At 35.2% G+C, this 25,621-nt stretch overlaps 1 protein-coding gene across 3 annotated transcripts in view; it reads left to right on the plus strand.

Moving 5' to 3' along the window:
- The window catches only part of NBEA (neurobeachin), a 607,091-nt gene that overhangs the window by 275,675 nt on the left and 305,795 nt on the right, over window positions 1-25,621 (plus strand). For all 3 annotated transcript variants that reach the window (XM_068526405.1, XM_068526406.1, XM_068526407.1), the window contains exon 35: window positions 13,340-13,404. In XM_068526405.1, coding sequence (XP_068382506.1) covers window positions 13,340-13,404 — 65 coding nt within the window. The remainder of the gene's footprint in view (window positions 1-13,339; window positions 13,405-25,621) is intronic.

Consider the following 25,621-nt stretch of genomic DNA (forward strand, 5'->3'; position numbering starts at 1 on the left):
TCCCTTGCACATTTCCTCATGATCATTTTTTTCTGTGGTTTTGTTGTTGTTGTTTAAATAATTATATAATTAAATAATTATATTTATATTTATAAATATAAATATTTATTTATAATTAAATAATTATAGACTCAGGAGGTTGCAGAAATAGTACACAGAGTCCCATGTACCCTTTCCCCAGCCTTCTCCAATAGCACCATCTTATATAAATGTAATACAGTATCAAGAGTAAGAAATTGATATTGGTACAATACTTTTAACTAGAGTACAGACATTATTCAGCTTTCCCTATTCTTTGTGTGCATTCATTTGTGTGTATATAGATCAATGCTATTTCAATCCTTATATTGATGTAACCATTACCACTATCAAAATACAAAATACAGAATTATTACTATTACTTCATATCTTCCCAATTATTTCAAACTCTTTTCTTTCATGAAGCTTTTCTGGTTTATTATTATATGATTTTAATCACTCCATCCTTCCCTTCAGCATTTGAAGTGCATGTATCTAGATAGTAAATATAGGTACCTGTTTACATGTTTTAATTGGATGCTCTCATAGGTGATAAAGTATGATTTTCTTTATCCATTACATTGGAATTTCTTTCAGAGTAAGCATCATGCCAAGTATTTCCTCCTTATCTGGAGCATTTCATTCAGCCAATGGAGAAAATAAGTATTGTATAGTCTCATCAGTATATTTATTTAACATTAATTGAGATATTTTTGAATTGTAGAATTTTTTAAAACTATCCAAAAAGAAAGACTACTTAAGGATGACAAAGCTTTAGAGTCATTCAAGGTCACATTATGGATGTTATTCATTTCAATTATGCTACAGATTTACACCATAACAAAATTCATTTTATTTTTCTGTTCCCAGTGATGTCTTCCGTTTTGCCTCACTGTGTCATCCACATCTTGCAGTGTCCAGCACTTAGTATAGATATTTATTAATTACTTACTGAGTTAATTCATGAGTAAAAGAAAAACACAGTCCCCAAGATTATTTGATTTATTTATTTTTGTTGTGGCAAACCATATATAACATAAAATGTGCCATTTTAGCCACTTTTAAGTGTACAATTCAGTGGCATTAATTACACTCACAATGTTGTATAACTATCACCATTATTTATTTCCCAGAATTTTCAACATTCCAAACCAAAACTCTGCACCCCCTAGGCAGTAATTCCCCCGATCTCCATTCCCAGACTCTGGTACCTCTAATCCACTTTTTTGTCTCTATGTTTTGCCTATTCTCTATATAGCATATAAAGGGAGTCAAACAATATTTGTCCTTTTCTGTCTGGTTTGTTTCACTTAACATAATGTTTTCAAGGCTCTTCCATGTTGTAACATGTATCGGAACGGAATTCTTTTTTATGGTTCACCAGTATTTCATTTTTTGTACAGTAGCACATTTGGTTTATTCATTAATCTTTTGATGGACCCTGGGTTGTTTCCACCTTCTGAATAATTGCGAATAATGCTGCTATTAACATTCGACAACAAGTATCTACTTGAGTCTCTATTTTCAATTCTTTTAGGCTTATACCATCAGATATAGTGTATATAATTGAGTAGAATTGCTGAGTCATTTGGTAATTCTGTGTTTAATTTTTTGAGGAACTGCCAGTTTTCCATAATGTCTGTATCATTTTACATTTCTATGAGGAATGAACAAGGGTTCCAATTTCTCCATATCCTTTCCAACATTTGTTATTTTCTCTCTCCCTCTATTTTTTTTTTTGTTGTTGTTGTTGGTTTTAAAATTATAGCCATTCCTAGTGAGCATGCCTTGTGGTTTTGATTTGCATTTTCTTAATGACTAATGACGTTGGGCATCTTTTCATATACCTGTTCAAGTCCTTTCTCATTTTTAATTGTTTTTTCGTTGTTGTGCTTGAGTTGAAGGTGTTTTCTATTTATTCTGGATATTAAACCCTTATCAAAAATATGATTTGCAAAGATTTTCTTTGATTCTGTGGGTTATTTTCATTTGTTGATAGTGTCTTTTGATGCACAAAAGTTTTTACTTTTAACAATGTCCAGTTTATCTATTTTTGTTATTGTTACCTATGCTTTTGGTATCATGTTTTTGAACCCGTGGCCAAATCCAAGCTCATGGAGATTTCCCCTATGTTTTCTTCGAATAGTTTTATGATTTTAGGCCCTAAATTTAGGCCTTTGATCCATTTTGAGTTAATTTTTATATATGGTATGAGATAGGGATCCAACTTCATCCTTTTACAAATGGTTATGCGGTTTTCCCAGCACCATTTGTTGGAGAGACTATTCTTTTCCCATCAAATGGTCTTGGCACTCTTGTTGAAAATCAGTTGAGCACAGATGCCTACGATGATTTTTAATGTAAAAGTAGTCCTCGCAAATTAAAAGAAAAGCAATTTTAGAATAAGTATTACAAGTTTAAATAAAATTTCCTGTTACCTCATAATTTCACTACCCAGGAGTAATAACAATTAGTCATTTAATGTGTACCCTTTCGAATTATATTTCTACACGTAAGTGCAAAATTATTTTTCTTGTTATTAGTATAAGCAAAAATTGCTGTTATAACAGAAATAGTTTATACATTATGTTTTCCAGTTGATAGTGTAGAGCAGTGCTGTCCAATCAAAATATAATGTGAGCCACATACAACTTTAAATTTTCTAATAACCACATTTAAAAAGGTAAAGAAATAGGTAAGATTAATTTTAATAATGTATTTATTTAACCTAAATATAATTTCAGCATGTATGTAATCAATATAAAAATATTTAATGGAATATTTTACATTCCTTTTTTGGTTCTAAGCCTTTCAAATCAGGCATATATTTTATACTTAGAACACGTATCAGGTCACACTAGCCACATTTCAAGAGCTTGTAATAGCTGCACATGACTAGTAGATGCTGCATTGGTCAGCGCAGCTCTTTCTTCCATATATGAACATCTGTGCTTTTCTTTTTTTAATGTTAATATGGTCTAAAAGTAGAACAGGGTATTCCAGAAGCCCTGAATATTGTAGGTCTTCAAGCAAAGATCAGCTAATTGTGTGTCAAAGATTCTTGCACTGGGTTAAAAAGAACAATTCCTAAGTTTCTCTACAACACTAAAATTCTCATGCTGGCTTATACGCCTATAGCTGCATGATTATTCATGAATAAATGTAAAGTATTTTGATATAACTGCACATAGCTCTGCTTCATGATAATGTTGCACACAGGGTCTTAACATTCAAGATTTAAACTGGAAGTTCCTGCTGTTCTTAAATGGTAGCATAGATAAGTGGCACAGAGTAATTTATTATTTTGCCAAGGTGTGAATTGAGATCCTGTGTGCTACGAGCTTGGTATATGAGAGTGTATAAGCCAAGCAGACAACAAAGCCTCACCAGCTCAATGCAACATGGTTGCTCCCTATTTATTCTTGAAAATAAGGCAGTTTTCATAATGATTTCTTGCTTCTGTGTAAGCATGGGTGGTAGCCACAAAATATTGGTACTTAATAGGCCTCACAAAGTACATCTTGAGAAATATTAAATGTCTCTTTTATCTTTAGGTTATCTATGAACGTTTTTTGACAAGCTAAACTTGAACAGTAGTTTAGTAATACCCGGCACTTTTATGATAGTTGTATACAGTTTAGAGCTCTCGATGTTAATGGTATAATTTCCCTTATATTCATATTTTACTGTATCTTATTCTTAAGTTATAAAGTTTTGAGGATCACTCTCTGATACACCTATTCTTAGCTCTAGAAAAATGACATTCAAAGACCATCATCAAGAGTGATACCAACAGTACTATAAACTTAAGATAAAATAGTTGTACATCAGTCATGACTCAAAGACGTAGTAAGCTCTTAAGAAATGTATTCTGTTATATAAATGTAAATTATATTTTTCATGATAAATCATATAAATTAGAGAAAGACAACCATTGTTATTTCATTGATTATAGACAAGTACAGGATTTTGTTTTATTGGTTTTATTTTTGTTGTTGTTGTTTTGTTTTTTCTGGCTGCACTGCGAGGCTTGCGGGACCTTAGTTCCCCAACCAGGGATTGAACCAGGGCCCCGGAAGTGAAAGCGTGGAGTCCTAACCACTGGACTGCCTAGGAATTCCCGGTTTTAAGTTTTAAAAGTTCTTTTTCTTCAAAACTACATTCTAAAAACCCTATTTTAGCTTTTACTGTTTTCCTACCTACATAGATCTTAAAATATGAAACATTTCCTCTATTTTCTTATTTAATAAAGTTATCATTTCCTTGATTTCTTCTGATCATTTCTAGTAGCAGGTAATAAGGAAGGAGTATCCTCTAGAACTCAATATAAATGTGTTTGTATGTTGTATACATTCATAGTTATAGAAAATGCTCTGTTTAAAAAATATATTGTGAAACAATCTAACTTATTTTAATCATAAGTACAAACATAAATATATGTGTATGTGTATATATGTTCATAAGAATATTTGTAATAAAAAGCTGTGTTAAATTTATTTATACAATTTAGCCACATACTGAGATCCTGGGAAACCTCACTGTATCTATCTTTATATGATACACCAACTCTTCTTTTAGTAATCAACTTGGTATATTTTCATGTTGTGTAATGATTTTTCTATGGCTGACCTTCATATCGATAATCTCTTTGTACTGATCATTGATTATTCATTTCTTACATTCAGTTTTTCCTACAGTGCTTTTAGTAAGATGTTCATAAAAATAAGCAATGGAAATGAAAAAAAATCGTACTTTGAATACTTGCATATTTTTTTCATTAGTTTTATTTTTTGCATACATTGAAAACACTCATCTCTGTTTTTCTCTCTGCACAGTATTTTTTTACTTCAGTCCTTGTACTTATTAATTTCTCTAACATTGCACAGAATTTATAAGCATGCCAGTTATAATTAGCATTTGTTATAAAATTTTTTGAGGAATATACCTGCTTCTTTTAGTGGCAATTAATGATAAGTAGACATGAAGGATATAGAAAGTGAAAAATAATTCTGGAGTTCCAGAAGACTTAATATCTCAATTTAACCTCCCATTTTTACCTTGAAATATTTTCCATATTTTCAAAGAATCTGAGATGGATTAAGTCTCTGAGGACATTAAGTTAGTTTACTTAATTATACCCAAAACAAAAGGGAATGAGAAGTGTGCACTGAACTGACAGAGAGGAGGAAAAACCAGTGGGGGAAAAAAATTATGTGCTGGGTCTGATATTTCTACTGGGTTATCTAACTGCCATAAAGTGATTGTGAAGAGAACATAGGGATTTCATTGTCATCCTTCTGGAACCTATTTGTCTTCAAAGTGTTTAGTTTCAAAGGATCCTTAACTTGATACCCAATTCTTTGAAAAAGTCCTTCATCTTGAGGCAATGTTATACATCCATGTAGAAAAGTTAAAAAATTGTGACAAAACTGTCTAAAGACTTGGCAGCTGTCTGCAGGCATTCAAACCCAGTTTAGTATGTTTCCCCATGAAGATAAAAATTTGATGCCCACGTTTAATTTACACCTTTTCTTATGGCTGTTCATTTTCTTCAGTAGTGGAGCCAGTGAGTGTGTGTGTGTGTGTGTGTGTGTGTGTGTGTGTCTGTGTGTCTGTGTGTTTTCTCAAATGGCAGAAGACTTTGGAATGATTTGTAGATAAGACTGTTAAAGGTACTTTTTTTCCTGTCATTGCCAAGAAATTGACTTTGTTGAAATGACGATAAGTTATTATTATTATCCTTTTGTATACATTCTCATGTATCCATTTGCCTTGTTTTAAGTAATTTCTTTAATTCTACATGTCAGAATTGTTAGGGAGCTAGGACCGTGATTAAAGTTTCCTTTCCCTGTCCATCTATATCCCATTTCTTTTTTCTTTTAATTTTTATTTATTTACTTATTTATTTATTTTTGGCTGTGTTGGGTCTTCGTTTCTGTGCGAGGGCTTTCTCTAGTTGCAGCAAGCAGGGGCCACTCTTCATCACGGTGCGCGGGCCTTTCACTGTCACGGCCTCTCTTGTTGGGGGCACAGGCTCCAGACGCGCAGGCTCAGTAGTTGTGGCTCACGGGCCTCGTTGCTCCGCGGTATGTGGGATCTTCCCAGACCAGGGCTCGAACCTGTGTCCCCTGCATTGGCAGGCAGAGTCTCAACCACTGCGCCACCAGGGAAGCCCTATATCCCATTTCTTAGCTCTCAATGTAGTTTATGCCTCAGCAACCACAGCAGACACTCAGTTCCTCCTGTGTGCTGTGTACTTTTCTTGTCACAAAGTTTTGCGTATCTCCCCTTTCAATATTATACCTAATTATTCTTTTGAAACTTCCAGAATCAGTTACATAGTAATATGCATTTAAGAAATACTTTTTGAAACGCGCATCAGTGTAAAGGAATATAATAACTGCATAACTGAATTCATTGCTCATATTTTTTTACATGTTCATTATAAGGTAACACTTTCAGTCTTACAAAAATATCATTTATGGGAATAAAATACCATGTCAGAGCTGGAAAGGACTATAGTAATGGCCTTAGTTTAGAGATGTAGACACTTCAATAATTATGATGTAATTATGATGCAATAGTATACTATTTTACAAATGAGTAGAAGGAATTTAAATAATTGAACAATTTGAAGGGAAAAGTACACATCACTTCATAATAACTAAATTGCTCCATGCTGGCAAGTTAGGCACGTTGAGGTTTGTGTGTGTGAGCAGTCTTATTGAGAGGGAGAAATGACCACAGTCAGTGGTTCTCAGCACTGACTCCACATCACAATCACTTGGGAAGCTTTATAATAATACTGATGCCTGGGCCCTACCTATCCTTAGAGACTACTCCAATATGACTGGTGCTTTCTAACAACATTCCTGCTGATTTTTTTGTTCAGTCAGAATTGAGAACTCACAGATTTAAGTGATACCATAGATTTTGGAGAAATAAATTCAATTCAACAACAAAAATGCATTGAGTACGTACAGTATGCCAGATACTTGCTACTTACTAGATGTGCATAGTTAGATAAAACAAGATCCTTTCTTTTATTAACAAGTTTATGATCTAGTGGGGAGAAATCACTACAAATTATAAATAATTATATTTCAGAGGGAATGTTCCGTGAGTAATAAAAGTTACATTAAGTCCTGAGAAAATAATGATGTAGGCTTGATCCCATTTTCCATTTCCAAAGTTTTAAAATTATTTTTTCTTTACACACTTTACGATTTATTGCTTTGCCAGCATAAATTCTTGTTATAGTATTGCCCTTTTTCATAGGAGTAAGATCAAAAAATTCATCTACAGAATAGCATAGCTGAAAGAAAATATGCCGTTTGTTATACTGTGGTTACTTTTTCCTTCACATTTCATTTTTTTCTTTACACTTATGCATTCTTGTTTACTACCCAATCCTGTATGCCATATTTTGCCAAGAATGTAAAGAGATTAGACTTTTCAACTAAAGATGCCCTCAAAATTGATTATTTGTGCTACTTGTACAACTGTCATTCAGAAATCAGTAAACACGCTTTAAAACCCTCATTCAATCCTAACATTTTCTGAGAGGGAAAATGTACTTTATCTTGTGAGGAACGTTTTGTTTTCCCTTTTTCTCTTTCTCATTTAGCATTTTTTAAAGTAGCTGAAAGAAATACACTGTTTTCCTCATTGCCTTATGAGATATATTTAAAATCGCCATAACAATGAAAGATTAAAATAAATAAGTCTCATGCAAAATTCCAGAAAACAGCTGATGAAAATGCATGTTTAAAATTTCCAGCTTTACTGCTACTTTTACGTCTTAAGTCATTCCTTCTCTAACTCTTCTATTGAAGCAGCCCCCTGGGATGCAGTGGATGAAAGGGTGATACAAGCTGTAACCCATGCAAGCCACCACAACAGGAACATTCTATGCTCTTATGTTTTAAAATTCGTATTTTACTATATTATTCTTTTATTACTTACAATTTTACATTAAATTATATGGCTTTTTTTTTTTTTTTTTTCCTCCCAGACTCCAGGGAGATGAATATGTATGTCCTAGCACTTAGTATGTCTCCTGCCTGGGACTTTGATCTCATACCACAGTTTGAAAAATAAAAATTTTAAACTTGCTTTCTTAAGGAAAGACAACCGGTAACATTTTTTTGACCTTACAAATTGTTAGTATTAGTTAACGTAGTTAACAGAAATTGACCTGATAAATTGAAATTGTCCAAATTGATTATTGTAGTTGATGAAGAATTTTGAAAATCTTTAAAAACTCAATTATACTCTTTTAACATTAGGTGAAATCTACTTTGGTCCTTACTTAGGTCAAGGCCTGCAAAATTACACTTGTACTCCCAGCCATATCATCTTAAAGCATAACCAGTAGGCTTCTGTGGTAGAGAAGAAAATATTCATGTTTGGCAAGCAAATAACTAGTAGAACCTAGAAAAAAAATACCAGGAAATATAATATTTTATACATAATAATATAAATTTTATACATAAGGATTTTTTCTGTGTTTTCCATCTGATGTCGCTAAACTTCTAGAATTGAACTCTTTTTGCCTTAATGCTGTAGTATAGTCACTGTGCAATTTACATCATCTATTTCTTCTGGTTCTGTGGTTACCACAGACAAATAAAATATGGCTCTTCCTTCAAAGATACAATATCTAAAATCTAATCATATAATGTGCATATAAAACATACAAAAGTGAAGTTGCAGAGACATGGAAAATACTATTAAGTTATCAAGTTTTAAACTCTTATATTAGAAAATTGGCATTTCGGCTTCTGTTGTCTTAAAATCCTGTATCACATAAGTGTTTCATATCTACTTACGTCTGAGGAAATAACAGGACAGTTAGTGGTGACAGAAGAGCAAGATAGACAGAGTCTGTAAAATTTTTTGCTTGGGCTCAGAGGAGGATAGAAAATATCTTCCCTCCCTATGGATGGAGGATGGAAAAAAAGAGAGAGAGAGATCCTTTCTTCTTTTTGTGATTAATAATGCTCTTTCATGTCTCCACAGATAAAGAACCCAGTTAGATTATGCTTCTGTGGGAGTAGAGAAACACTTATGTTCAATTAATTATGGGCATTCTTAATAAGAAAAGTTTAAGAGGTTTTAATACCTGTCATATGGCCTCACATCTCTGATAATACCAAGAGGTGAATTGCATGTGAATTGCAGCTTACCCAATAAATGACCAATAATAGTATTTATTGAGTGTTACTTATGTGTCTCATGCTGTAGCTGGTGCTAAAAATTAAATATTAAGATTTAAAACCACATTTTATTTCACAAGACCAAGGCAAATAAGACCAGGGAGTTTACACTCTTCTGGAAAAGAATTACACTACAGTTTACAATTGTGTTACTTAAGTCAGGGTCCCTTCCTGAATACCGTGGACTATTTTATAGGTGAACAAGAAAAGAAAAACATCATCTACCCCTAGTTTTACTCTTTTTCTGAAGAAAGAAGTATCCTTATTCCTTTCCAGGACACCCCATTCTTTAATGCCTTCTTCAAGATTTCCCTGTCACCATTTCTCTCTTGTAATCAGTGTTTCTCTGACTCTTTCATTCTCTATGGTCTACAACTGTATTTAAGTCTCTTCGCCCTAAAAACCATGAACCGATTTTTCTCTGAAAAAAGAGATTTTTCTGAAGAAAGAGTTCTGAAGAAAGAGTTGAACTCAAATACAAAGCCTTTCAATTGCATTATATTGTCATTAAAGAAATTTAGGAATTATATTGCCTGCTTCTTCACAAAAACAATTCTGGAAGAAAAAATATATACATTGCAATGCTAGATTTTCATTCAAAATATGTCTTCCGTATTCAAAACCTCTCTATAATCTGATGAAATTAATTATTTCCTTCTTGACAGTCTGTTAGTCTGCATACAAGTCTCTCCTAATTCTTCACAGAAACTGTGTTAGCTTTACAATAGTTCTGTAAACTGTTTCTTAGATCTGTATCCACCTTTTATCTGATTTCTTCCCTTAGAGTCATGTTTTGGGTTGTTCACGTTTGGTTCTTTCCCGCATTTTGAGCACTTGGTGGGTTTGCACTCCTTTGCTCCATTGAACTGAAGCTTGGTCATGTGACTTTGACCAGAAATGTGAGAAGAAGTGACATGTGTTACTTCTGGGCAGAAACTATAAGAGCCAGTGATACTTAAACTTCTTTTCTTTTCCCTCCACTTTGGTTGCCTATAGTGTTCCAGACAATGGTTACATTGTCAGTCTAGCTCCCAAAGTGAGGGTGGTGATGAAGCAGAGCAGAACACAGGCAGTGGACTTGGAAATTGAACAAGAAATCAACCTTTGTCTTCTGAGCCCCTGAGATTTTGGGGCTGTCACAACATTATCTTGTTTCTCCTGTTTGATATACTCCTCATTTTGGCAGAGCACACCATCAGTAGGTTCTTCTTCTCTCTTCTTGAAAAAGAGTGGATGAAAAATAAATGTTTATGCATGTCTGAAAATGTAACTCTTCTGTCCTCATATTTTATGGATAGTTTGGCTGGGTATAATGTTCCGAGTATTATGTTCCTTGTGCTGTTGAAGGTGTTGTTTTCTTTTCTCCTATCTTCCAGTTTTGCTCTAGAGAAGTCTAGTGTCAGTCTGATTCTTGATTCCTTGTATAAAGATATTTTTTTCCTGTAAGCCTTTTCCTTAACCCTGTTCTAAAATTTTATGATGATGTGCTTTGCTGGGGATGTTATGTCATGTACTTAATTCCTAGGAAATAATTTAAGTTACTTTGATAACTTCCTCTCTTCCATGTTCCCTATTCACTCTTTCTACAATTCCTACTCAATGGATATTGGTTTTCATCAGAAGATTCTCCACTTTCCTTATTTCTTTATCTCTCTTCTTATTGTTGCAACTCTTTATCTTTTTGTTCTATTTTCTGGGAGATGTTTTCAACTTCGTTTTTTAAGCTGTCTCTTTTTATGTCTGCAATCCCTTTGCATATCTCAGCTGTGTAATTACGAATTTTTTTTCTGTTGCTTCACTGTCTCTCATTTTCAGATTTCCTTTTTTGTTGTTGCTGTTATATTTTGTTGTTGTTGTCCCTAGTATCCCTTCTGTACTATTGTCTTGGTATTTGTCTTTCATGTCAGGATGTCAACTCTATGTAATGATTTCAGAAGTATATTAGTAGCTCAGGCACCAGCTCATATGTCAGCTCTAGCACCTGCTCCAGCACCTGTAGAGCTAGAGCCAGTTCTAGCATAAGTTCTAGAGCTACATACAGCTCTGGGACCTGATCCAGCTCCAGAGCTGAAGCCAGTATCAATACTAGAACTAGAATCAGCTTTAGAACCAGCTATATAACTAGAGCCAGCTCCAGAGATAGAGGTAGTTCCATTATAAACTGTAGCACCAGCTCTAGCAGCAGCTTCAGAGTTAGAGCAAATTCCAGAACGAGTCCTAGCAGCACCTCTGAGCTAGAGCCAGCGCCTGCACTAACTCTTGGATAAAGGTAGATCCAGCTGTAGAGCTAGAGCCAACTCCAGCACTAGCTCTTGTACCAGCTGCTTCTTAGTGCCAGCTCTGGCTTCAGCTCTAGAGCTGGTATCAGCTCCGGATCTAGAGCCATCCTTATCTACAATTCTCACACCAGGCCTGGCACCAGTGCCAGAATTAAAGTCAGTCCCAGAACTGGAGCCAATTCACAACCAGTTCTAGCACTACTGTCTGAGCTAGAGCCAGCTTTGGCACCAAATCCAAAGAGAGAGCTAGGGCCAGCAATACACCTAGTGCCAACTTCAGCAACATATCCAGCAGTAGCACCAGAGATAGAGTCTCTCCACAGCTAGAGCCAGCTCAGGCATCAGCTCCTGGGCCAGTTCTGCAGCTTGAGCCAGCACCAGCTCTAGTGCCAGCCCCTGGTTCTGGTGCCGGCTCTACCACCAGAGCTTTCCTTACCCTCCTCTGGAATGATATCTTTTTTGATTTTTGTACTTTTGTTTTTGTGTTTCATATATTTTGTGGTTTACTATATTTTAATTTTGCAGTTCACATACAATAGAATTTTAACTTCCTAATCATTAAAAAAATGATATTAGTGATTAAAGGGTCTTGTATTTTTTTATTTTCTTGAGCCAATGTATTATACATGGATTATTTTCTTTTGAATAATGCTATAATATTTTGCATCTGTTCTTAAATTTTTCTAGATCTTTTCTTGTCCCTTTCAACTGCTGCATTTTCTAATCTTAAAATTGTGAATGGTTCCCAAGAATCAGCCTAGTTCTTTCTATCCTCTTTTTGTTTCTTCTTCTTTGGAGACTTTCGCCTAATGCTGTGCCTCAATTAATGCAAAATATATGAGGAGAGTAGTAAGTCATTTTGTTAAAATGTGGGAAAAAGTGTTGTCAACAATTGTTTTTGACAAAAATGATTTGAAAGTTTTAGTAAGTTCAGTAAAATGCAACAAAGATCTTGTCGTTTGGATAAAAGTTATGGCAGCTAAAACACAATGGCTTTGCTAAAAACAGAGTCATTTAGGCTTTTATTAGATCATTACTGTCCCCAGACTATCATGTCCCTTTTTCCAAGTTGTTGATTCTCTCTCCTGGGGAAATATAGATTCATGATTTGTTCTTCTAATTCTTCACAAATTTACTTAGAACAGAGAATGTTTACATACTAAGTACCTACTTTGGGGGACCACATTTATTCCCAGCATGTGTGCACAGCTTTAGAAGGGAAAGTGAGCAGGAACAGAGTGAAGGGTTGACATGGAGACTGTGTTTCCTGAAGCTGAATTTGTGGCCAGCACTTAATTAGTGGAAAATCATGGAGGAAAAGTCTATAGATGAGTGGCATGACTGATCAGTAAGGATTTTTAATAAAAATATGTTAGGCAAGTATTTATTTATAGTACCATTGAAAGGGATATAATTTTTAATCCAAAAAATTCAATTTGCCAGCTATATTAAAAAGACCAAAAAAATTGAAATCACTAGAATAAATTAATAACCAAAAAATTATTTAAAGCATATTCTAAATATGCCGTAGGAAGAGTGTAAAATAAGCAATATTTTACAGTCACAGTGAGCTCTGTCCCTGTGATCTCACTTTCTATCTTAGTTGGTACCACTGGGAATTCAAAAGCACCTTTTTAACTAAGTAATACAGGACTGCTTTTAAAGTTTTGATTTCTTGCAAAATAACATTTGTTAAAAATCATTTAGAAAGATTTAGAAGTAATATCACGTGGAAGTTATTAGGATCAACATGATCCTTAAACCAGATGTTACTTTTGTTTACATGCTCATTTTTCTTACAGTTGGTTTGCTTTCTCCTTTTAGGAATGGCAAAATTCTATTCAGAAGAATGCAGGACTTGCATTTATTGAACTCATCAATGAAGGAAGGTAATTAATTTTACAATTTTTAGACAACTAGTCAGTGTACATTTTATTCCACCGGGTGACTGCTCTTGCCTACCATCTGTTCCAAAAATGTGTAAGAAAATATATTTTAGTTAAATGATTCATCACACAGGTACTTATACTTTAAAGGAGCAAAGTTTAAAATGTTAAGCATTTTTATTTGGCGGAGGGGAAGCAGGTATGAAATAAAGGGACAAACTTTGTAAGATTTTTGTGAGATCTGAGCCACGTCTTACCAAGTAGTAAAGTTGTTTTACATAGATCAAGTGAACCCAATCTGCAGTCCCATCTGCCACTCCATCTGTTTCCAGAGCCGTGTTCAGTGTTTACTTCCTCACTCAGCCCATCTCAGTTCATGTGAAATAGTTTTATTCGACCATGTCATGCTATCTAGTATCCAACTAAAAATGTGAGAGAAGTTTAATATAGGAACTATAAAGGTCTGGTTAGGAATCTATTTATACCATTGTTAAAATGATGCTGTGGTTAAGATTTTTCACTACGATTTTTCCAATACTTTATTGGCAATGGATACACTAAGACAGATGTAACTGTCACCATTTTGACATGTTCAGCTTCTATCAGCCGAAGACCTGCGTCCTTTACAACTTGAGTTTCTTCTATGATATAGTGTGTTCTTTGGAAAATAATGACTGAAGATTTGGGGTAATCTATTTCTTATTTGAAACCAGATTTAATTAAATTGATAAGGTAATAATGTTACTGTATGTAAACTTTATCTTTATCAAGAGAGGTGTCATGAAAGAATATTTTATGAGCTATTCTTTGAAACTTAGTTTGTATATGCTATAAAAACCCATTTTGAAAAAAATTAACTTAAATGCAATTTAGTATTTTTGTTCATCAGTGTTGTATATTCTGAGAAATAGCCTTTGTTTTTATAACAATTCATCTTATTGTGTATTTCTCACTTAGATATTTTATGATTGAATTATTTTTAGTCATAATACTATAACTCTAAATATTAAAATAAATTTTTCATTCACTGCCAAGCAAAAGATGCAGGAAAATATTAGTTTTCTTTTATAGCATAAATAATAATTTTAAACATAGTAATACACTCTACTTCTTATAAAACTTTATGGTGAAAAGAATTGATAATAATTATTATCCATCTTCAGGCAATGAAAAAATAGAAAATAAAAACTTTTGCCCAGGTGGCTCATTGTCACATCAGTTGTAGAAATCTCTCACTACACATACACCCTAGTTTTGCTAATTTGTTTCAACTGTGAAGTAAAAACAAAAATTATGCTATTATCAGTAACTCTGAAGAGTTAACAAATTGAAGCTCCAGCATTTAAGATTAAGATTATAGTTATTGTCTTAGAAAAGGAGGAGAGTGAAAATTTTGCTAATAGAGCTTTTTAGCTTTTGAAACTGTTTTGTTGTTCATTGGTAGTGTTTGGAGTTTATTTTGTTTGGTTTTAGGAAAGGAGTTGGAATTATAGAAAGTAGTTATAATATTTAAAAAATTTAATCCATGAAAACCTCAAAATACTCATAATGTTCTTTGTGCCATTCTAGATTTGTGTTTCCATTTTTTATACTAATAGTTCCTCTAATAAAGATGATTTGGGAACAAATATTGAAATATGACTAGCTCTAAATATACAAGAACATCTCATGTATACATTAATATAGCACATGTCTATTCAGCACCTACTATATACCAAACACTATTATAGGCGCTGGGAATAGAGAAGTGAATGAGACAAACATGGTTCTAAATTTTGGAGGAAAGACAAGCATTAGACTAGCACATACAGTAACACAAGAGTGCTGTGATAGGGGTGTTACAGATACTAATGCAAGCATAAGGCAGAGCACTTAACCTAGTCTGGAGTCTGCACTCAGTGCATGTTGTGTACCAGCCACATAGAGACAGGCAAGGGCCATCCCTTCATGGCAAGGGTCATGCCATGGAGGGGTTTGTAAGCTGTGCTCAGGGTACAGGGCTGTAGTTGAAGAGGTTTGGCATAATCTGCAGAGTGACAAATGGATATCTGGGGCTGCAGACTGGAAGCGAGATACCGATCTGAAGTTTCAGAATCCTTTTGAAGAGAATGGTGTCGTTGAGCAACCAATAGTGGCTGTGAGGATGGAAGAAGTGGACAAATTTGAAGTATCTTTTGGAAATTAAATCTATAGAATTGCTGATAGATTGGATGGTAAGAGGAGAAAGAAGGTACTTTGATTTCTGGCTTTAATAGCTGGATGATTTATAGTGCAAGCATAGTTTACTTAGAACAATACAGAAGGAAGGGCGTGAATTTGGTGAGAGATATTTTTACTTTCGGTTACACTGAATTTGTAGCGCCTATGAAAGTTCCAAGTGGAAATGTTAAATTGGCATCTTAGAATTTGGGTGTCCAGCTCCAAAGAGACAGCTAATATGGAGATTTAAATTCAAGAGTTCTCAGTTTGCATGAGGTAAAAGGGGGATAAGGATACAGGTGTGATGCTCAGGGGGAGTGTGTGGAGTGAGTGGAAACACGCGGCCAGGCTCTCGCTGCTGTCTCTGCTGGGAATCCTCTTTCCCCACATCTTCACGTGATCGGCTCTTCCCCTCACTGAGGAATCAGCTTAAATGTCACACTCTCAGAGAGGCTCCCCTGACCATCTTATTGTGTTATGAGACTTCCATTACATGACTCTATTTTAACATTCAATAACATCGTCTCAAAATCTTTTCTTGGTTTACATGTCTTCCTGCTGAAATGTACTTCCCTTCAGAACTCGTGTCTTATTCTCGTATTTGCTGATATATCCCTGGTTTCTGGAATAATAATGCCTAGTACCTATTTTGCCATCACGAATATTTGTTGAAGGAATGAAGAAAAGAATGTTGAGTAGAATGTTTGAGAAGGAATGAATAGTCAACAAGAGGATTTTTAAGTCAGGATTAAAGGCACCACTGGAGTCAGTGACAAGAGGGACATGTTGATTTCATTCAAATTTATACTGGTGAATGAATACCTACGTGCTAAAGATGCTGGGTATAGAGCCAGGCACTGTGCTAATAGAGCTTTCAGTCCGGTGGGAACAACAGTGTTAGGTTAAGTAATTACTGATGTAATAAATGTGCCAAAAGGCAGGTAGAGGATGGGAGCAGATAACTGAGGGAAGTAGGGGAAGTAGCTCGGATGTTTTCAGGTGAGAAGTGAGCGGGAGGTGAGTATAGACAGTAAGTACTTACAACTATAAGAAGGTTGGCCAAGAAGGGGAAAGGGTGGTTGCTGGTGGTGGATAGGGTTTTAATTTCAGGGGGAGGAGAGGAGTAGAAGGAAGGATTTGAGTATTTTAAAATGCTGATGGAAAGAAGCCAATATGGTGGGAAAGAAAGAAGAAAAGTTTCTACTCAGTTAAAAAGAGTACAGTCTCTGAGAGGGGTGAGGCAGAGGGACAGGGGTTAGCCTTTTGTGGATGAGTATTGAGAAGGGATGCAGGCAATTAAATTGGTGGCAGGATTCAGAGAGTTTTTGTAATGATGCCTTCTGTTTTCTCTATAAAGTGGCAGGTAAGGCCATTTTCTGAGAATGAAGGAAATTTGGGGAGGTAGGTGTTATACTTGAGAAGAGTAGAAAACATTGAAAATAGCCAGTGTAGAGAAACTGGGGAGAGAAATGACTAAGGAAACACAGGAGACTTGCCAGTGTTTGGGGGTCCTGACTGAGGATGCTGTCTTTGCTATTGTAGTGTTTTCCCCAGTAGTCCACAGGACAAAGACGATGGGCATTGCTTTAAGACATTCACTTCTCTAACTTTAGTGAAAATAATCTCTCCTCTGAGCACCAACCCCTCCACATCCCTATTCCGGATCAGGTGCCTTCCCATGTTCTCAAACCACCTTCCATTTTCCCCTGTTTTATACTTACCGTACCATAGTGTTAGTGCCTGTTTATTTGTGGTGTACTTTTTATGGCTATTTCCGCAGTGCCTATTATAATATGGAGCATATGTGTATTATTTGTAACAAGTTCAAATACCAGTTCTCCTAATGATAAACTATTAGATTCTAGGCATGTAACATAATCTCCCTCTGACACTGTTTCACATCCTGCCTAGTTTCTCTGAAGGTTGGATGTAATATATGACATTTATTACAACTACAGTAATATAGACACTTTAAAAATGGAATGTTATTTTGTTATTTTTTGTTAACTACATACAGTATATATTCAGAATTTTGCCGACTCCTATCTTTAGTTTGGTCCATTTCCTTTCAATTTAGACCTTCCTCTTTCATAAATTTGAACTGGGAGTTCCAGATTTTTAAAAAAAAAAATCATATTTAGATAGTTCAGATGTAGTTACAGTAAAGACACATTACTCAGTTTATCTGGCTTCTGTTTGTTGATGCCGACTCTATACTAGGCACAAATTAGATTCTTTACATATACTTTTATCCCATTTGCATGGACATACAACATTTTTCTTAACTTTTTCTAATAGTGTAAAATGAAACATACAAAATATTTTCTCTTGGTTGTTAGACTATGTCTTTAATTTTCCTTGTGGGAATGAAGATAAAAATCTTTAAGTGGAAATTGTTATAAATGTTTATCCTACTTGACAGCTACATTCGTGAATATAATTCATCAATCATAGGTGGAGAAAGCAATTGTGCAGTTGTCTACAACTAACAGGACAAAAACAGCTGATGAATGTGCAGCTGAATTAAAGTACTCCCTAGGACAGGCTGAAATTATAAACTGGATCATTTAAAGGAATCTAACAAAGGATCTTTATAATTAAAACAAAGCAAGGTTAATGGGATGTAAAATTGCCTATAATATCTTGGCAATAATAATTGGATTTTAAATTATTAAAATATGAATTGAACTATAAAGCAAATAAGAAAGACTTTTAAATTATAGAACTTGAGTGATCTTTTGAAATAAATTAATCATTTGCCTAAAATAAACCTCTATCACTCTTTTGGAAGCCTATAGGATGTAATTAATGAATATTCATAACAAGCTGGAATGTATTCTTGTTTAGCACTGAATTTGACCTATGATTCACAAGATTCCAATTTTTTGTTTTGTTCTTTAAAATAAGGAAAAATGTATAACCTTGCATTTCTTACGTTTTGAAGAAGAGAAGCGTATCGTATTCAAGTTTAATTATTTAGTGATTATATGGCCCAAATTTGAATATCCTCGTTAATTTAACAAATGCTATTCAATAATTAAACCAATAAGCTTTGGTTTGCTTGAGTTTGTTTCATGTCCTTGATTTGGCAAAAACTGTATTTTAAAAACAAAAACAAAAACAGCACCTTCTAACACTATAAGAAACTTTTTTCTTAGAGTTGAGAATCTGATTTAATTTTGAACGAAGAAACCCTGGAAACTCCTGGAAAACAGAAGTTCCCTCTATATTTTTTCATGTAGTACCTAATTTATTCTTTTTTCGTACTACTGTGTTATTCATTTTACGCATGTAGTAAGTTATTAAACATATTGAGGTTTGCAAACAAATGAGGTAAAAAAAATCTGTGCTTTTACAAAATTAATTGTATAGATCTTAAACAGTATTGCTAATTTATAGACTTAACTTTAGACATTGGTGATGAATAATATATTTACCTGAAACTAAGATAAACAAATCCCATTTAATAATGGCTAGATTTCAAGTAAAAAGGAAATATATTTCAAAATTAGTAATGATATATTTTATTTGAATTGCATTTTTAACCGTGTTTAAGATATATCTGCATATGTATATGTATTGAGATTTTTTTTCCCCTCTGAGAACAACTTTAAATATACTTTCCTTCCAGGCACTATTATTTTAGCTTTGGTGAGAGTTAAATAATATTTCATAAAACACTAATAGTTCTTTGTATTAAAAAAAAAAAAAAAAAAAAGGGAAAGGTGCCCTGTTTTTGGCATAGTCATGTCTGTGCCATATTTCTTCCTGTTTCTTATTTCTTGGAGACATAAAGTTTCGTTTTTGTTGTTGTCCTTAGCTTACATATTGCAAGCAAATGCCAGCCTAGATTCAAATGATACGTCTTTATTAGAAAACATTGATTTAGTTTCTGTACCCATTCTGACACAACCAGGATCAGCTGGTAACAGAGGAGACTAGAGTTGGCCTTTGCATTTGTGGCTGGTATGTTGTTTAAAGAACAGATACAGGGAGAAGTGAACTACCTGGTTACAGGAGAGTCAATGCTGCCATGAAGATACAGTGTGTGTGGTCAGTCCAAGGATAAACTAAAGGTGAGAGGTAAAGGAATAGAATGAGCAAGCCAGAGTACGGTCATGGCCTGAGCCATTAGTTTTAGTCTAGGAACTCTTCCCAAGGTGCCCAGGGAATTGAAGCATTGATTATAGGCGGATTAGTTTCCACGTTCGTAAAATGAGAACACACAGACAATTTATCTCTCTCAGTTGCTGTGTACAGACCAACATGTGAAAAAACAGAATACTTATTTTATAACGTGACTGAGTCACAGTCCTAGCTGGACCAGGATTAAGAAAAAGTTGTTATTTTCTAACGACCAGAAGCAGTGTAATACCTGTACAGGTATTTCTGAAGTTCTTAACACCTATGTAAATAATTATAATACACCCAGAAAAACAAAACAAAACAAAACTGAATACTTATATAATACTCACTAAATAGTTTTAGCAGTGATACAAATACATTTTACATCTGGTCTTCAACTCAAAGTAATTTGTAATTGAGAAGTTAGGTTTTACATGCACAAAAAATTAAACAGTTCAAAGTGTCATAGACAGTATATAACTAAGTGCAAAAAATTGATATAAAAATTGCATTAGGGCTTCCCTGGTGGCGCAGTGGTTGAGAATCTGCCTGCCAATGCAGGGGACACGGGTTCGAGCCCTGGTCTGGGAAGATCCCACATGCCGCGGAGCAACTGGGCCCGTGAGCCACAACTACTGAGCCTGCGCGTCTGGAGCCTGTGCTCCGCAACAAGAGAGGCCGCGACAGTGAGAGAGGCCCGCGCACCGCGATGAAGAGTGGCCCCCGCTCGCCGCAACTAGAGAAAGCCCTCGCACAGAAACGAAGACCCAGCACAGCCAAAAATAAATTAATTAATTAATTAAATTTAAAAAAAAATTTGCATTGACTTAAGAAGAAGGACCTATTTCAGTGGACAGTAATGATTGGGGAAGGCTTCTTTTAGGAGACGGAACCAAAACAAGTATAGGCACACTGCGTGGGATCAAAAGAAGAAAAAAAAAAAATCAACCCTAGCTTTTTTTGTGAAAATTAAGATTTAAAACAACAGAAAATACCTTTATATTCTTTATTATCTAATAAAGCAAATATGGACATAATTCTATGTTAAAAGTTATAATCTGTCTTTGAGCTCTATATATTACTCTTTTTTTGAGCTCTATATTTTAAATTAAAAAAGTTATAAATGTTTCCAGATTTTTTAATAGTCTATTAAACAACTCTAGCACAGGAAGAAATTGAAATTTTCTGATCCAGCCAGCCTCTTCCTTGCAGTGTCACTAGAAACTCTATGCCTAATTCTTTTAAGGTTTTGGGACCAGAGGAAGTGACACTGAGGTATTACATCTGCTCCTACACTGTGTGGCCACTTTACTTCCAATCAGCATCTGTTTTCTTGACTAAATAAATCAGGATCTAAAATTTAAGCTGTAATCTTACAGCTTGGACATGCACTGTTTCTTCCAGTTTATAGGATATCTGACACAGTGCACACCCATTTTCTAATCAGAAAACTAAAACTCAGACAGAAGGAAAATTTATTTGTCCAGGTTTATAACACTAATAAAAGACAGAACTTAAATATAAACTAGTTCTGCCTTCTGTCCCCTCACTCATCTAGAGATGATGAAAGACTAATTTGTCTGACTTCTCATATTGCCTTTCCTATTGACATTTTTTTTCCTTTCAGTCAAATTACAGGAATTATTTATATTTAAGATTCAGGATCTCAGGGTTTCAGGTCAATGACAAGCAATTTAAATTACAACAAACTGCATAAAATTAGAAACTTCCTAGAAAATCAGAACTTGCTGCAATGATATTTGTTCCATTTGGAAGAGAATACTTTGTTTTGTCTCCTGACTTCTTTCCTGTATCCATGACAACTCTGTTTTAGGACAGGAATGAATAGAATTGAGCAAATTGTTTTCTTTTTCTATTTCCTTTGAAAAATAAACTTACAGTAGAAGATGAAGACCACTTCATTTACTTCCTATCTTGTACAGATACTCTGAGGAAGAAAATGTTCTGTAATTCCCAAGTTATCTGATATTTTTATTTACCTCTTTTTTTATGTGCTAAATGTATCGTAGAATTTTATAGTGTTAAACTGCCTTAATCATTAAAGTTCTGTTTCTTCTTTGCCCCTCCTTCCCACCTAACCTGCTCATGTATTCATTCAGTCATCTTTCCATTTAGTCATATATTATTGGTGAGTCCATATTTCATGACATGTACATGCAGATCATGTTGGATACAGAGATGAATAGTGATTGTACCTCATTTAACGAACTTCACATTCTAAGAGAGAGAGACTTATTAAAAGGAAAAGAGAGGGAAAAAATCCATAAGACAGTGTGATAAATATTATAACGCCCAGAACATTTGAGAAATTGGGAGAAGATCTCTTAGTTGTATTGAGAGGAGAGAATGGCAAGAATTACAGGAAGAAGAAATGGCACATATAGAAATCCTGAAATAGCATGAGTCATTAAAAGAACTAGGAAGGTTTTTCTAGAACATAGAAAAAGTATGCTAAAAAGGCAGTAGATAAGGTTACAGAAGTAGACTGATATCTATATATAATGTTTGGCTATTATCCTGTCTATTAAAAGTAGCCGTTGAAGAAATTTAAGTGTAAATAACAGTAATGGCAAAGCGAAAAATGTATCAGAAGGATGGAAGATTTGAGGGAGGCAGAGAAATTAGGAGGCTATTGTAATTGGATGAGAGATGATTAAGGCTTGAATTAAAACAATGTTAAGTAATGAACAAACAGATTAAAAATATATTATGGAGGTAAAATTGACAAGACTGATGATTAATTTAATGTAGGATGATCTTAAAGTCACATTTCAGCAGATTGAAAAGTGAATAAAGCTGTGTGGGTAACTCAGTGATCTGAGGTTATCTTGTGCTACAGAGCATTCACATCCTACCTAGGATATACTCTTTGAGGCAACATGCATCTTATAAATGGTTTAGGCATGGTTTAGGCTTCTCCAGGGCCACATCTCCCCCCTATAAATTGGTGTCTCAAGGAGTAGGAATGCCCTGGGGACATATGCCTAAAACAGCAATGCTGTTAGGATTTTGAATCTTTAGCCAGGAATTAAGTATAGAACCTCGCCTGAAACCTTCATGCTAAGCCAAGATCCTTAAGAGAGGCTGACATGGTTCTAGTGGGCTCTCCTTGGTATCAAAAGAAATAAAAGCAAATACTTATCCAAGTTAGGTCTGTTGGACTCCTGATTAAGACCAGAAATGAGGTAACAGTCAAAGAGTACTAAATATATGAGAATGAAAGCCACTATGTATGAGAATCAACAAGGAAAAAAACAAAAAAATTTAGATGCCCAGGGACTACCAAGATTAGAATTGTGAAATACAGGAAATAAAATAGCACAAAATTGAATGAATAAGAAGAGACCTTCAAAATGAAGAGGAAGATTTGAAAAAATCAAAAATTATAGAATTTAATACAATTTGGAAAAAACTCCATGTATTAATGGTTCATCAGATTAGACAAGGATGAAGGGAACCAGTGACTTGGAACATACATTTTGAAATTTTTCCCAGAATGCAGAAAGAGAAAGAAATGAAAAATGAAGTGATGTTAAGAGATATGGAGGTAAACTAAGAAAGTTTAGTTTACAAGTCATCAGAATTGAAAAAGGAAAAAAATACAGAGTAGGGGAGATGAAATATTTTAAAAGATGATTGTTGTGAATTTTTAAGAACTGATTGAAAATAAGAATACAGTGACACAGAAGTCACAATGTACCTCAAGTAGGCCAAATAAAAAGAAACCCATACTAGATACATGGTACTGAAACTGGACAATGCCTAAAATAAAGAGGCAAAAGCACCCAGAAAGAAAGAAATGATCATCTACCAAAAGGGAAAATTAGAATAACAGCAACAAGGACTTCCCTGGTGGCACAGTGGTTAAGAATCCGCCTGCCAATGCAGGGGACATGGGTTCGAGCCCTGGTCCAGGAGGGTCCCACATACCGCGGAGCAACTAAGCCCGTGTGCCACAACTACTGAACCTGTGCTCTAGATCCCGTGAGCCACAACTACTGAGCCCGTGTGCTGCAACTACTGAAGCTTGCACGCCTTGAGCCTGTGCTCTGCAGCAAGAGAAGCCACAGCAATGAGAAGCCTGCCCAGCACAGTGAAGTGTAGCCCCTGCTCGCCACAACTAGAGAAAGCCTGCGCACAGCAACAAAGACCCAACGCAGCCAAAAACAAATAAATAAATTTAAAAAAAAAAAAAGAATAACAGCAACAAAGAAAGCTAGAAGAAAGTGACATAACACTTTCAACGTTTGAAAAAAAATAATTCTCAATAATTGTATATGCAGCAAAAGTATTTTCAAAAATTATTGGTGGGTGTGACGATAGAGTAATTTTGTGACATTTTAACTTACTCTGGTCCCAACCTTTGTTCCCCAGTTCAAAGGAAGCCATAAAAATGCAGCACACATTATAAGCACTGTACCAGAGGGAGCATAATAGACCTCATTAGCAAAGAATTTTAAATCTCTTACTTGTTCTGATCTGTCTGGTGACTCCCTGGAAGAATGGCTTAAAAGATTTGTTTTATTTTGCCTAACCTGGGAGTGGCCTGGAGTGGAAAAAAATAAAAAAAAGCTGATTTCCTGAGGGCATTTGTTGAAGACATTTATAGGCTAATATCTTAGACCTCACTGCCTGAGGTGATAGACACCTCAGCTGCCTGAGGTGATAGATAACAGTTGAGGCAAATGATAGACACACCAAAAAGCTGGGGAGGAGCAGCTGGGGAGTGAAATGTACACAAGGGCTTTGAAAGGCTCTGACATATTCCTGGAAATGTAAAGGGCCCTGCACACGCTTAACGTTGTGTTCATGCTCTGGAAAGACCTGAGAAGGCCCCAAACTCTCATCTTTTGCTGACGCTGGGACTCTATGGAAGCAGGAAGTAAATGCAAAGGTAGAGTTGAAACCTGCCTGGCTGAGTGTTCAAGGGCTGTCCAAACACACACACAGCTGCTTGAGAAATTCTGGGAGATTTTTTTGGATTCAGGCATTTAAAGAAATCTCTGTCTCATCATTAGCTGACACTAACATAATGAAACAGAGACTTCAGTGACCACACATGACAAGGAATACACACTTAACAAAATTATTTTAGAAAAGTCAACTCAAGTTTCCTCAAAGGTCCAGATGTAGGACTGAGGAGGGAGACCCACGTCTTCACCTAGGATTACGTATTTCCTGAGCAATTACAGCAGGCAGATCAGGAATTGAGTGAAGGTGCTGGAAAGAGAATGGTTAAAGTGTGGACTGGGGGGGATCCATGCTTGGGGGGAAAGGAGATAAATCTGAGCAGTGGTTGAAGGACTAAGAGAAGAGAGGGATCAAAGAAGTGGAAGTTGGAAGTGAGCTTATTTTTGCCTGGGGCCAGGGAGGTACGAGTGAAGGGGAGAGAAAGCACTTAGGATAGGAGATTGTGACCAGAGAGTAGATTGTTGGCATAAAGATTTACGATGTGAAGCTGATTATGGCCAGTGAGGTGATTTCCTGAAGTGAGGTAGAATTGAAGATTCTAAAGGAATCTTAGATTTAGGGATTTTTGGTTCCCCTTTAACAGGTCAGAGAATTGTGAGGTACTGTGGTGAATGGTTTCCCACGTGGCTAATGAGGTCACCCAGAATGACAGTGAGTCAGATAAGAAGATGCATGGAAATAAAACATCATATATTAGTTGCTGTATAACTCATAAGGGTCAGAGGTAGGAGGACAGACTTTCAGACAATTGATGCAATTTCTCTGGTGTGTCTGAGGCATGAGTCTCCCCCACCCCACCCCCTCCTCTGCCACCATGCCTCTTGGCTTTGCCCATCCACTTGTTCTACTATTCCTGAGAATAGTACCTATTAACCAGCCAGACGCTCTCTCCTTTCCAGCTGTC

Source organism: Eschrichtius robustus, chromosome 18, assembly GCF_028021215.1.
Source record: "Eschrichtius robustus isolate mEscRob2 chromosome 18, mEscRob2.pri, whole genome shotgun sequence".
NCBI classification, from domain to species: Eukaryota; Metazoa; Chordata; class Mammalia; order Artiodactyla; family Eschrichtiidae; genus Eschrichtius; species Eschrichtius robustus.